This window comes from Strigops habroptila, chromosome 11 (genome assembly GCF_004027225.2).
Source record: "Strigops habroptila isolate Jane chromosome 11, bStrHab1.2.pri, whole genome shotgun sequence".
Classification (NCBI taxonomy): Eukaryota; Metazoa; Chordata; class Aves; order Psittaciformes; family Psittacidae; genus Strigops; species Strigops habroptila.
The window spans coordinates 31,195,025-31,209,366 of NC_046360.1; the positions used below are offsets into that span (position 1 = coordinate 31,195,025).

General features: G+C 42.9%; 1 protein-coding gene across 1 annotated transcript in view; it reads right to left on the bottom strand.

Annotated features, from left to right (window-relative positions):
• The window catches only part of LOC115614836, a 38,102-nt gene that overhangs the window by 14,818 nt on the left and 8,942 nt on the right, over window positions 1-14,342 (bottom strand). Inside the window, exons 3-7 of the mRNA XM_030502223.1 lie at window positions 13,456-13,547; window positions 12,212-12,444; window positions 4,885-5,121; window positions 3,604-3,681; window positions 2,156-2,372 (exon numbers count right to left, since the gene is read on the bottom strand). Of these exons, the coding sequence (XP_030358083.1) occupies window positions 2,156-2,372; window positions 3,604-3,681; window positions 4,885-5,121; window positions 12,212-12,444; window positions 13,456-13,547 (857 nt within the window). The remainder of the gene's footprint in view (window positions 1-2,155; window positions 2,373-3,603; window positions 3,682-4,884; window positions 5,122-12,211; window positions 12,445-13,455; window positions 13,548-14,342) is intronic.

Sequence of the window (14,342 nt, forward strand, 5' to 3'; positions counted from 1 at the left end):
GCAAGCTGAGCAAAATGTTTTGGAAAAGTATCAGTATGGGAATGACTTGGGGCACTGTGTTTCCAACTTTGAGCTAGAGATCCACAACCAAGGTGGGGGGAAGGGGGAATCACAGCTCCTTTATGTGTATTATAACAGGAAAAATACGTATTAATACTACGATTGCTTCAATTTACTCATGTGAATATTTTGAGAGTAAGGCTAGCTGAACCTTTCTGTCAAAATTTATTTCCAACAGAGTGTGTTACTTCTTTGAAGCCAAAATGTTTCATGGAAACATATTGATTTCAACAAAAGTTTTCAAGGGAAAGCTTCTGAGGTCCAGGCTAGACACTCTAGTTACCTCTGGAAAGAAAGAGATTGAAAACCTGGCCTTTTCAGATCCTTTCCAAAAATGGGCATTTGGATATAATTCCTTTTCACAAAAGCATTACAAAGTTTGGGTTTTGTTCCAACAGGGAATGACAATAAATTTGAAACCTCAAAACCCGTCATGAGATGGAATAGCTGTGCCCTGACCAGCTGCACTGGTCAAGTTGATAGAGAGTATTTGACCTCAAAGGATAAAGATGTATAAAGACTGAGAAGTGAGATTTTCTTTACTTTAGACTGCAATAATATTTGCTGTGCTTCATGACCTCTCTGACTGCACTTTTGTTTCACTCCCCCACCTCCTCTGGGCTTGCAGCCCACTGGTGAAGGAGCAGAGATGTAGGGCAGCCATTGAAGGATGGATGATCAAACTTCTACTGAAAATGCCCTGGAGATAAGTTAAGTTAGTTTTCAAATAGGCTGTTGGCATCCACAGTCTCATGGCTCTATCAAGTAGCCCATTTCTATCTGAATAGCCCTACTTGATATGCAGGATCTCACTGTGAAAAAATGTCCAAAAGGCAAGTTAACTTGTAGGGCACAGCTTTGTGCCAAGACCATATGGCTTCACTGCATAAGAAAATGAAAAGCTTCAGGGAAGGAGGGACTGGATGACTTAAGAATTTGTAATAGGAGCTGGGCATTTTCTATTCTAGGTTGTTATTTGGGATCAGACCAGCAATGAAAGCTTGAACCAGTAAAACCAAAGCTTTAACACTGATACTCAGTGTAAAGTGTCTCTGCTTACTAAATCTGGGATCATATAGGCTGAGACTTTTTGTTTAAGATATTCTCTGGGGAAGATAACGATGGTATCACAACCAGAACTGAACCATTCCTGAACTGAACCATCTGCAGGGGACGATTTTGCTGGAGGTTATGGTTAACAATGGCCCAATCCCTTTCTGAGGTCAGAATGGAAACAAATACTGGTGACTTTATCCAAATGGGAATGTGAAAATTTCCTGGATAAATCTCTGCCTTTAGAGGCAATGAAGTATTGAACTTCGAAGAAGGCTCGCTTGTAATCTCACAAAAGGAATTATAAAATGAGAAACACTTCCTTTCTTTACTTATTAAAATTGTATTTCCAGTTTTCTTTTTCCCCTTTACAATTGCATTTAGCACAACTTTAGGGGGAAATTCAGTTTTATGTTACATTTTCTGTTTTTACTGCTAAAATAGAAGTGCCTCGTAGAGATTTTACCTCTTCGGGGGGATTTTAGTTATTATGTCTATTAGTATTTTGTTCCTATGTCTGACCTTGTATGCATGTTTGAAAGAACTATAGCTGAGGGTTTCAAAAATGACTTTGTTTCAGTTTGAGGGCACAATGAGAGCTTTAGGCTGATAATGCCTCTAACTTGTTTTGGTGTTTTGGCTCATGGTATGGAAGAGATGCCAGGGAGGGGGTATGTGCGAATGAGTTGGTAGGCAATAGCTGTCACCAGTCCTTAGGGAAGCCTGAGGTACCTTGGCTGCTGCATGGTTTACTCTGAGGATCACCATCTCTATTCGATGCAAGTTATACAGATGTCTTTGGGAAGAGGCGGCCCTTCTTTGTCCCTGTCAGTCATGTCTCACTGCTGTGTTTCCTTTGGGCACTCTTGGCAAGGAGTTTTGGCTTTGCCTCTCTGAATTCACACTGATAACTAACTCACAGATGATGTGGTATCGATGACTGTTTGCTGCAACAATGCAATCCAGAGACTATGACATCCACCCTGTGCAGGAGAAGCTTAGTGACCATACAGTAGGACCTGCAGGTCAGTCCCTTGCTTACCTTTGAGGCTGAGCTCACACACCACTTCTTCTGCCTTTGCAAGGACGAGATCCACAACAGCCACTTTAGCACCGGCTTCCCCCAGTGCATGGGCAAAGGCTCTTCCAATTCCCTGCCCTCCGCCTGTGACATAGGCCACTTTGTCATCCAAACGCAGCCGGTCAAGGATGCGGTGCCTGTTATAACCCCAGAAGACATCATCCCTCACCACTTCTTTCTATAAGAAAAACATATATACATTGCACAATAAGGTGTGAAGCTCGATAAGTGAGAACTATGAAGGACTCTGCCTGTGAGAATAAGGTGCGAGCACGAAGAGGGATCCATGGCTTGTTGTCCCACTATTTCATACAAAAGGTATGACTAATTCAAGCCAAAAAGCACCTTTATACCTCCAGATACTAGCCTCAGAAGGAGCACTAATGCGCAAGACAAAGCAGCAGAAAGGCTGTGCTTTGGGGAGGTGCAACGACTGCTCCCATCACATGAGGGTAAGATATGGTATTTCCTGATTCAGGTTCCCATGGGAGATAGGTCAGGTACAATGTCTCAGAAAATAACTGATTAAGCCTTCCAGTTATTTCACCCCCAGGGCCCAATCCTGCCCCGAAGCTCAGTTGGCTCCAGGAAGGCACGGAAGCTAAGAACAAGTTTCCAAAGGCAAGATTTGTCTCAAATGGAGTGCAATCAAAATATCTTCACAAGGCTGGTGCGCAAATAAAGATATCAGCCAATAACTTAAACCAAGCTGTCATCTGATCAGCTGCCATGGATCATTTCCCCCTGACTAGAATCAAAATGGAAAATACAAGATGTTTAAAATATTGAGTTTGAAATGCCAGGAATTACCAGTGGGTGTAGCTTTGGGAGCACTCAGAAACTACAAAACAATCAGGATGTTTGGGTCTGGATTTACTGAGTTAGGCCATTATGATTCCAGATGGGAATTTCATTATAGCTGAATGATGCCCGCTATATAAAATGGAGAAAGATAAAAGCACCATCTTTTCTATGAGGCAAACAAAATCCAAGGCCATGAAAATATTCAGTTCAGAGACCATAGGACGGCATCATGTGCTGCCTTTAGGCAGAAACGGAGCTACTACAGAAATAGTGCAATAGGTTCATTACAGCTGGCCCCCACCTCCATCTGCCCACACTCCCCTGTACGGGAAGGACTGGAGAGCACTGGGCATGGGTACCCAGTGAGCAGCTTGCCAGCACAGCTGAGCCAAAAGTCTTTGCAAGGAATCAGCATTTAATAGCCTTAGCGTAACCCCGGACTAGTGAGGCTAATATTTGCCAAGGCCTAAGCTGGTAAGTCCATGCTGCACAGCACCATGGCACAACAGTACAGGAGTTTGGGCTCTTGACACCGAACCCCTGGAAATCATTTTGTCATTGACCTCAGCTTCCCTCAGAAGTGCTCACAGAAAAGAAATACACACCTTGGATTTGATCACTGCATCTGGAGGTGCAGGGATCCTTCGAATGATGCTCAGTCCACTCTGCACAGGTAAAATTATCTGCAGATGGAATACATACATACACAATTGTCAACTGCTTTGTACTTGGCTTTCTATCACCCAAATTCCACTGATATGAAGGACAGTCTCTCCTTCCTTAGGCCACAGTAGCTTTTCTCCTACTTCTATGCTTTAGCTGGAATTCCTTCCAACACAAATATGTCAGGCATTTGTACTCACTCACGTTCCTCTTCCAAACTCACGGCTTCCACAAATGCCAGCAATAAAAAAAAATGTAATTTTGTCTCTGTTTTCTAAATCAGTGTCAGCTACAGAGATTTCTGGGTTTCCACTGCCTGGTTAATGCTGTCATGAGGATATTCTAGTCTTAATCTTGGAGGCCAGCAAACCATAATTAGCAACACTTTGGTGTTCTTCAACATTTGCTAGAACATCTGTCCTGCACCCATAGATGATCATCAGTGGGTTTGCTACCTACCTTCTCTGGTACCATTATCACACTTCAGTGAAAGCTGCACTGTGTTGGAGATTCAATACCAATATCAAACATTAGATGTGAAACCCCACACTGTTTACCTGCATTGAATAGCCAACAGTAAGATTCAGGGCATGGAAAGTTGTCGTTAATCTTTCCCAGGGAGGTGGAAGACCTTGCTTATCCCACCATGGGACCAGCCTTACAGTGCAGAAGAGCAGACAGGGATCCAGCCATCCTCCATGGCTCCCAGCAGCCCCTCTGCCACACTGGTGCAGCCATGGCATGCAAGCAAGCTTTGCAGGCTGGTGGCTACTGCCCCGGGGCAGTAAAGCCCTTGAGGAGATGTGTCTAATTTTGCCTCTCAAACCACAACATATTGTTTATGCATCCTGTTACTTTTTTTTTTTATCCTGCTGGAGAAGGACTTGGTTGGCTCCTGTTGTGCTCATGGTGCCCTACAGCCTCCAGAATGTTTAAAGTAGAGCAGCAGTTCCTTGGTTGTACTGTAGAGCTGATTATTCACTCTTAAGTGCTCCACTTTTATCTTGCCTTTCATACATTGTATGATGCAGACAGAAAGTAGGGGCCATTTCTGAATATAGAAATTCATACATAGAGCTCAAGTGAGGTGAATGATAATAAAATTTGAGTTCATTTTAGGTCCTCTGGATAATGGCACCAACAAAAGAAACATTTTAAAGAGTACTTTGCAAAATCCATAGATACAGTACCGCAGGCACCTTAACCAATTGCATTGCACTAACCTGCTCAACACGAGGATCTGAATTAATCACTGTGTTTAATTTTCTGACGGCTAGTACATTTTCATCAGACACATTCTCCAGGTAGACTTGTCCTTTCACGAGTGTATTCTCTACACAGATCACTGCATCCATTCTCAGCAAGTGGTTATCCATGACAAAGCTGTAGTAGCTAACAGCATTCCTTTGATCAGCATCAATAAAGACTATATCAAAGTCCTCATCCTCAGCATGTAATGCCTGGAAAAAGGTTATGTTGGAGAAAACACTCGTTATTTACTTGAAAATGTAAAGTCTTTCCATTACAATGTCCTTTATATAAAGCCCAAACCAGAGGGAACTCTGTTATTTTAAGGTAATATTGCTAGAATTACTTCTGGAGATCTTGGGAGTTTTCCATGATTTGCAAATAATTCTTCAGCAATGCAGATGCCCCAAACTCTGAACCTCTCAAAGAAAATCAGGATTCAAAAGAGGATGATTCATCCCAGCTTGTGGCTTTGAAAGTCACAGCAGAAACATCTGCACACCTAGAGTCAAAGCGAATTGATCTATCAGGGTAATGGAGAGGACTGGCATCAAACCCTGCAGCTGAGATGCTGCAATAAGTTATCTCTTCTCAGAAGAGTAGCTATCAACAAATTGAAAAGTGGCAATTATATCAGTCTGGGAAAAAGAGGCATAAGGCTGATCCTGGGAATTGCAAACTAGTGAGTCCCACTTCAGTAGCAGGAAAATGGTTGAAATCCCAATTAATAATAGAATTATAAAGCACATAAAAGAACAGGTCATGATAGAGATAAAGCAGCACAGCTCCTATGAAGGAAAATGATGTTTCTTTAATCTAAAAAAATGCTTTGGATGGCTCAGCAACAGAGAGGATAAAAGAGAACTGGCTGCTATCATCTAATTGGATTTTCAGAAATGTGGCACACCTTCCCTCCAAGCAGGCTGCTGATGATAATGTATAAAAGTGTTGATGGATGACCAGATGGGAGCCTTTACAGCCTTCTCCTGTGGCAGTTAATGCACTCGCTGCCCAAGAGGCTGCTATGGAATATTTCAGATTCCATCTGGGACTATTTAACTGCATATGTGTGCGTTGCAATGAAACAACGGCTCATCCACCTATCTCGGCAAGCAGAAATGCTTTCAAGTCTTGGCATTTCGAGTGAAAAGAGAAACAATTATGTTTTCCAGAACTCACTGTTTCTACCACAACTTTTAACAGTACTTCTTGCGTCCAGATTTCCCTTTTGTGTTTGGAGACATTGTGCGCAATGAGTGATGAGTGATCCCCCGAGACGTTAGAAAGAAAGCATCAATAACAAATGGCAACAGAATGTGAAAAACTAATTTGTTTTCAGGAGTGAGTTTGATGGCTCCCAAACAGAGATTTCAGGAGCCTTTCTGAAGCAGGGAGTGTGTCAATCAGACTAGGAAATAGTGGGAAGAGGATCACTGAAGCTCTGAATTACTCCATTGTGCAAACTGGTTTCATTGTGAGCTTGCTAGTGGTTAAGAAACTAACCCTGCCAGAGAGCCTAGGTAAGTCACACTTTAGTGCAAATGCTTGGTAACACAGAAGTTCTGCCAAAAGCATTCATAAGTCGACATTTAGGACACCTTTGGACACTATACTGTAACGAAAGAAGACCAGGCCAAATATATGCTCGTTTATAGTGAATGTAGCAGAAACTGGGACATCTGGTTTCCTGGGATTCGTCTTTTCATTTCATGACCAACAAGAAAGTTTTGCCCTCATTCCCTCTTGATCTGTACTGGGGGAAAGCAGCAAGAACATTTTTGCTACTGCAGAAGAGCATCTTATATCAGAGCGCAACTCAGCCAGTCTGTCCAATGTAGAAACTTCAGGAAGGGTCAGAAGATGAAAGCTGGGAGGAGGAGTTCATCAGGAAGAGAGATTAGAGGCCTCATTCCCCAGAGAGAAGAGACAAAGCAAAAGTCAAGTAATTATCATGACTTATCACTACTTTCTGACTTGTAACCTTCTCAGGCAGAGAAGGTGGGGGGCAGACATTTAGAAGCAGATGTGGCCATCTCTGAACATATGTTACTACTGCTCCATGCTATGGCTCCCTAATGAAAAAGAATCTCACTTTTATGCACTGACTTCACTAGGTCCATATGGAGTTGTGCAGCTCTTTGGATATTAGCTGGACTTCTCATTTCAGCTCTCCTTCTGTACTGTGTACATGCTGATAGCTTATCTCCTTATCTACCTTCTGATACAGATAAACCACCTTTTAACTTCACAGCTTTCATCCTAGGAGGGTGTCTGTGTTGTATATGTATCCAGCACACGCCTGTCTTGTCCTTGCACTGCCTGGCTGTGCAAGCCCACGGACTAGAAGGCATTTCTATTTTGCCATTTCAAGTCCTGAACAGTCAGCCATGAAGGCACCTTTCATTTCTTCTACATACCTAGTACTAGGCACCTCTGTGGAAGTGCCTTAATCGCCGCGTTGGAATTTGTACTGGGACCTTGCCATTACTTGAGCTTCTTGTTTCCACAGCTTCAAGATTGCTGTTGGGTTTTCCATATTTAGCTGGAAACAGCTCCAGGCCTATAAAGTGAATTCATTAATTTCCTTGAACCAGCTTTGCCTCTAAAGCAGCCTCTACACAAGAGGATAACAGCCGCAGGAACGGGTGGGCACCGTGGCCAGGGTACCACACTGGAGAGGGTTTCCTCACTGCCAGCACCCACTGCTGAAGCAAGTCAGCCAAGAGTGAAACAAGCTGCTTTACTGGTAGCTCTGACTGCAGAGCTAAGTACTGGAAATATCAGTGCAGTGATGGAGAGGAGAACAAACTGCTGTCCCTCTCAAAATGGATGAGGGGGTTTAAGAGGAGGGACTGACAACCCTTGTCCCCCCAAAGCAGACTGGTCCAGGTCCTGCCTGAGACCTCACAGCACGTTGGAGATGCCTTTGTCCTCTGCTAGGAGAGAGGCAGAGCCCAAACATCTCCAACTGTGAGGAAAGCTGAGATCCAGAAGGAAATAATCTGCCTGCAAAATATCCTGCTGAAACTAATTTCCTGAATGTTTACAGTGCAGTCCCTGCTCCTTGCTACAGAGGCATCATAGATGGTAACAGATGGCAACAAGAAGTGTCTTAATTCAGAGCAAACTTGGCTAAAATTAATGCTTTTACTTACAGCAAGTCATTAACTTTATTTTGGATTAAAAAAAACCTCAAAATGTCATCACTGCATTCCATTGAAGAGATAAACCAAAAGTGAGCATGAGGAAGGGTGCAGCAACACTGTTGATGGATAAGTAAAAGATCAGGGAGAGGACATCCCAAATAAAAACATGAATGAATCTTCTGCCAAAGCTCGGAGAAAATCTGATTGGAGTCCTGGTCAGAGACAACACTCTCTCTTAAGGCACATACAAACTCAATCAGAAAAAAATTCACTGTCCGGTTCCTTTGATATGGATCATACAGTCAGCATATTTGTAATAAAGAGGTACTCAAAACTTATTACCTTCCCTATGCCTTGTTCTTGACCTAAATGTAATAGCAATCCATCCTTAGGGTACACAGAATACATGAAAAAGTACAGCTTCCTTTTAAAACACCATTAGAATATTTTACTGTATGTGGACATACACTCTTGTTACTCCTAAATGCTATTCTATTGAGTACAGTTTATATTCACCGGCAAAGCTTAATCTCTAGGGAAGCTAGAGAGGGAATGCAATTTCTAGTAATAACAGCTCACAACAGTGAATACTATCCACTTATCCCCACAATTTCCAGCTATTTTGGACTCCTTTCTGAATTAACCTTTCATATCAAAAGGAGCAATTCTAGAGCACACTAGAGACTCCGACACAATTTCATGCATAATTTATTCACTCAGTTCAACATTAAATGCAGAGTCCTTGACTTTGTCAAGGTGGATTCTGTTGGCAGACTTCACAAGCAGCAAAACAGGAGAAATGAGATCTGCAGCTCAACCTCTTCACCTATTCTGTCTGGTAAAAGGAGGGGAAAAAAGAAAAAGAAAGCCCCGACATGCTTACACAATGCCCTGCAATCAGCAGAATCTGCTGCAAACACCGTGTTATTTTTCATGTTGCGTTTTCAATTTTAAAATGGAAGGATCAAAATCATGGATGGGAATAATTTCCTGGTAGTTTGCATTCCCTCTGGACTCAATCCTGCATTCATCGTTCAACCAAAGGCCCACTGGGAATTAAAGGAAAGCTCTTTGTGCAGGATCAGGCCTCTTGCTCATAGCTGATGCATGGCAAGGCACATTATTCAGGCAGAGCACGGCAGAGTTTAGATTTAAGGGGCTTGTTGGGAAATGTTTTTAAGTGCTGGCCGAGCACACATTGAAGAGGTAACCAATTCCCACTGAAAGCACCTGTATCAGGCACTGATGCAGGGAAACACTTCCCCTCAGTCCACATTTCAAAATATGTAAAAATCACAGAGGTCATTGGGCACAAAGGCTTGTGCCATGGTGTATGTGAGCTACATGCTTTGGTGGGGACCTAACCTAGCTTGACAGTGTCTGTCCTTCACACGTGAGAAAGGTGGGTTTTTTCCCTTCATGCCTTCAGGTACCAAAATGAATCCCACTGTGTAACAGAGCTCTACAGCTCCTGTCTCGTATTTAGCATCCTTTGACAGCTCAAAATCCCAGATGTTTTGCAGCTGGCTCTAATCTGGGACAAGAGACAGAGAAACTGGCCAATGCCACCAACGCTGTGTGATAAAGCAAAAGAGAAGCAAAAAACTTCAGGAAGCCTGGTCAAGGTGCTGCTATGGACTGATGTGCTGTGTTTGCACAGCTCTCCACTCGCTCACAGCCCTGATGGGCCATGGTTGTAGGTGGAAGAGCCAGAGCCACATGGGTACCACAACCGGCCCTACTGTCTGAGGCGTGCTGGCACAGATGTGTCCATCCTTGTGGTAACCTCTGCAACCTCTAGCAGCTTTCCTTGGAAAGGTCATCAGTGAGAGGTGTGGACACAGCACTGGGTGGTATCCTTTACTCGAGGCTAGGATGTAACTCTTGGGTGGACTAGTTTTACACCAGAAGTGAGAGTACATCATATACCTTCTGACAGTCTGGACTTTCTGAATCATAGCTTCATGCAGCAGAAAAGGACTTCCCTGCCAGGTAGGGTTATTTATATATCTTATGACATTTTTGTGCTTTGAAGTAGCCAGTGCAGCGAGGCAAATCCACTGCTCCCAGGAGCTTGCACTGCTGCAAAAATCTGATCAGCAGCAGATAAGTAGAAATACTGCCCTATTGCACTCAGCTTGGAAGGAAAATTCAGCCAGAGTCACCACAGCAAGAAAGCTGCAGTAGACACCTGGAAAGAGCAAGGGTGGGTGACCATCTCTGCCCTTTAATTTCTCTAAAGGACTAGGATGAAACCTAGGGCTGCAGACACCATAGACAGCAAAGACACATAGACACCACAGACACCATAGACACAAAGACAATCGTTGCCACAGCTTGTTCCAGCTTTCCTGAATCTCACCATGCTTTTCAACAACTGTTAGCCAGCTCTGCTCTAGACCAGCCTTCCTGCAGATGATGGGGGACAGAAACACTGTTGATCTTCACCTCCCCATGAAGCTGAGCTTGGCTGTGCCATCTGTGGCCCGTATCCCACCCATGACTGTCTCATCCTTTCAGCAGGCCCATGTGGCAGTGGAGGAAGCCTGCATGGTCTCCAGCCTAAACTGGTCTTCTCTGGGAGGGAAAACACAGCATGCTGTTCACAGCCTGAGCCTCTTCCATGCATCCAGGGGTGTGTTTCACACACAGTTGCCCCACTCCAGCTGGGCAAACTTCAATAAGCCCAAAATGCAAAGGCACCGGACAGGCCACCAAATGCATTGCTTCATCATTTACAGCCACTGTGGGTTAGGACCACTGTGGATTAAGACCTGTAGGACAATCATGATACCAATAGCAAAATATCTGCCAGGCTGAGCAACAGAAGTTCAGAGCCCAGTGAAAAAATCCTGCATAGAGGGGCATCCCCAGAGGTGGGATCTTTCCTGCCAAACACGAGCAGCTCAGGTCGCACTAGCTCCAAGAGCTATTTGAAGTCCTGAGTACCTGCAGAACTGGAGTCACGATGCGCCTTCACGTTGCAATTGGAGGATATAAAATCAATTGCAACATTCTGTTTTAAGGATTTAATTTTCATGTCTTTGCTCCCTTCTTTAATCTCTACGCAGCATGTACTCTGCCTGCCTCTAAATATTTTAATTCAGTCACAGTAAGTCAGTTGCACAGAATGGGCACTAGAGAGCAACAGCAATTCAATTAATTTCACACTCACTGCGGGGAGCTGGGATTTTAAATGCTGCACATTGCATGTGATCTGTAACGTTTCGTTTATTCATATACTTGGCAAAGCTCTCTGTTGTTTTCTTATCAAACTTGGAGGTCATGAGAGCCAGAGGTCAGAAAGCTCCTGGCCATTTCATTCTAGAAATAAATATGGTACTTGTTAATGCAAATAAAATTACAATCAAGCTCATACTGACACATCCAGATTGAAAATGGAATCAGATCAAATTGGTTTGCATTAATAATAGAAAGGCTATGTATTTAATGAACCTGGCATGGGCATCACGGACCTGGACCTGCAATAACATCATGGAGATCCATAAACTGGAATTGAACATGAGACTCCTCTAGCTGCAGGAAATCAAAAGCTTTTCTCTTTCCTGGAACAAAGTCACCAGTCAGAATGAAACAAATAGAGCTAGCACATTTTCTTGTCTGAAACTTATCATGTTGCTCTGGAAGTGAGAAACTTGTGGTCTAATTGCCCACAGTGTTTTCAGTGGGGGAAAATAAGGAGAGGTTGTGGTTGAATTTTAAACTTCTTTGGGACTATCCCAATTCTTGTGAACATTGGGAAAAACCTGTCCTCAAGAGCTGGCTCAGCAGGGCACAGATACACTCTTTCAGCTTGTTATACTTGAAATTAGAGGCCCTGAAACAAAGCCCATGTGCATAAAGTAGACCTCTGCAGTTGACGCCTACTGACCCACATTTAAAGTTTTTGATTCCTCTGATCAAAAAGCTGAGGCATTTTAGTTAAAAAGGAAAAAAAACTACCTTGTGTGACAGAGCTGTCCCATCACACATTGTCGTGAATAAGATATATCTCTAGTGCAAGACCATGTTTGCTTATTTGCAAGTAAACTAAGGTCATCATCTAGCATTTTGTGTGCAGGAGATAGGACCTGCCTGAAACTCTTTAATCTGCTCTGCACAAGAGCTCCCAAACTCCCCTTTCAACTGACTTTACCTCCAACGTGTCTGCTATTGGTCCCACTTGCATGCTTATCTTTTTGCCATCTGAGGAATAATCGAATGCTTCTTGGCTGTTCACTCCGAGATACGGCGCTTCTGCACATGCAAAGATTTTGCCATCATCTGGCAATTCTTCTGCGATAGCAAGGATACTGTAACCTTTAAGCTTGCCAATTAATAAAATCTTCCTGGCTCTGATCATATGAACAAACATCTTAAAAATATGGCCTGTTGAAAGACAAGAATGAACATTTAAAAATAAAAACACGGGAATGGCTGTACTTTGTTCACAATGAGAATTAGATGCACCTTATAAGTGATCATTTAAAAATACATATATATAGTTTTGAAACACTTCCAAATAAGGGTTTAACAAGAGAATTTGACAAAATTTCACCTAAAATACAGCTAAAAAGACAAGAGAATAAAGGGACTGGTTTTAAAAAGTAGAACCTTTATCATCAATGCTGCTATTGTTCAAGTGCTTGTTAAATAGTGCTTGAAATATTGCATATTTTAATATTCCCCCCATATGAAAATGGCTTTAAGATGTCTCCATATTCTTTTTGGAACCCTGTTAAAAAAAAAGAAATCACTACATTACCTTGCATTTGCTCTTAGAGTCATTATCCCTAGACAGCACCATCATTTAAGAAATTTATCATCAGTGGTGTCCTTCGAAAAATGTATTAGTGTAATACATTATAAGAGTACTTCACTGTGATGATATATTACTCAAAAGATGGGAACATCTGGGAAGAATGAATCTGGGAATAGATTTAGTGTAATAGGCTTTATATGGGGATACAAGCCTGGGTATTGCTACTTGAAAAGGTATGGTGCCTTATGACAGGCCACCTCCACCACAAAAGCACATAAACCCCTATCAGACACCACTAAAATGACACAATTTTTCCCTTCCTTCCCCTTCTGGTGAGGACAGTGACCAATATGCTGCTCACTAAGGGACAGGGGCCGGCACTGTGAATTAAAGCACTCACAAGCGTGCGCGTGGGCACAAGGGTATGGGAGGCTGGGGACAGGGCAAATTCATGCAAAAGGAAGATCAAAGCCTACATCAAGTTCTCATCTTTCTTCTTAGATAATTTTCCATGTTTTCTGAGCACCTGTATGCCATTCATCCTTTCCCCACTCAATACAGAGTAGAGAAGGATGAAATTCAGTGATGACCTTTACACCAATCCAGTGCAATTTTACCCTATCAATTGACCAACTTGCCATTCAAAGAGCCAGAGGCACATTCTTCCCGCAGCTTAACTCTGGTTTCAGTTCCTCCAGCGTTCCCTGGGCTGTGGTCAGGTGAAGTTTTTCTGGGAAAAGAAAGGAATTTCAACATTATGACAAAACCCCAAATCTGAGTATCCTGCATAAAAACCAGAAACCAAGAAGGAACACCTCGAGAAGGTCCATCTGTGCATAAGCATGAGAAATTAAGCCAGAAGCATCACAAATACCCCTAAATTACAGTCCTGGTAGGACCTGGCTTGGCAAGAGGCCCATCTCAGTGCTGACAGCCACTCCAGCCATAGGGATTGGGAAGAAGGAGGGGTTCTGGGACTGCAGGAGAACATTTCTGTTCAATCCCAAATCTTTCCCATTTTCAGTTGGTCCAACTGCTGGTTTGGAGTAAATGGCTCCAGCTACCCTGGCCACTGTTTGTTCAGCTCTAGGGTGACATTTTTCTTTGTTGGGTTTTTTTTTTTTTTCCAGCTAAAAAGGTTCTCATTGCAGATTAGGAGAAAAGATGCAAAATCCAAAATTTTTTGCAAGACAGGAAAAGAAAAGATTTTTCTCACGAACTGCTGAGAAAAGCAGGGTATCTCCAGGTGCTATTTCACAGAAGCCAGGCTTGTGACAATGTCTCTGGATGAAGTGAGATGCTACCTATTACAAAGAGGAGGGAACAGGCAACTGGAAGAAGTCCATAGCCTCCAGACAGATTAGATTACCCTATATGAAGAAAGTAACCACCAGAAATAACTGGTGATACTTCTGCAGGCCAGAATTTAGAGCCATTTCAGCTTTTTTTTTTTTTTTAGCATAGCTTCCCCCAACTCCCTCAGCAAAATGAGAAAGAATTCATAACCCATGTCAGCCACACTCAG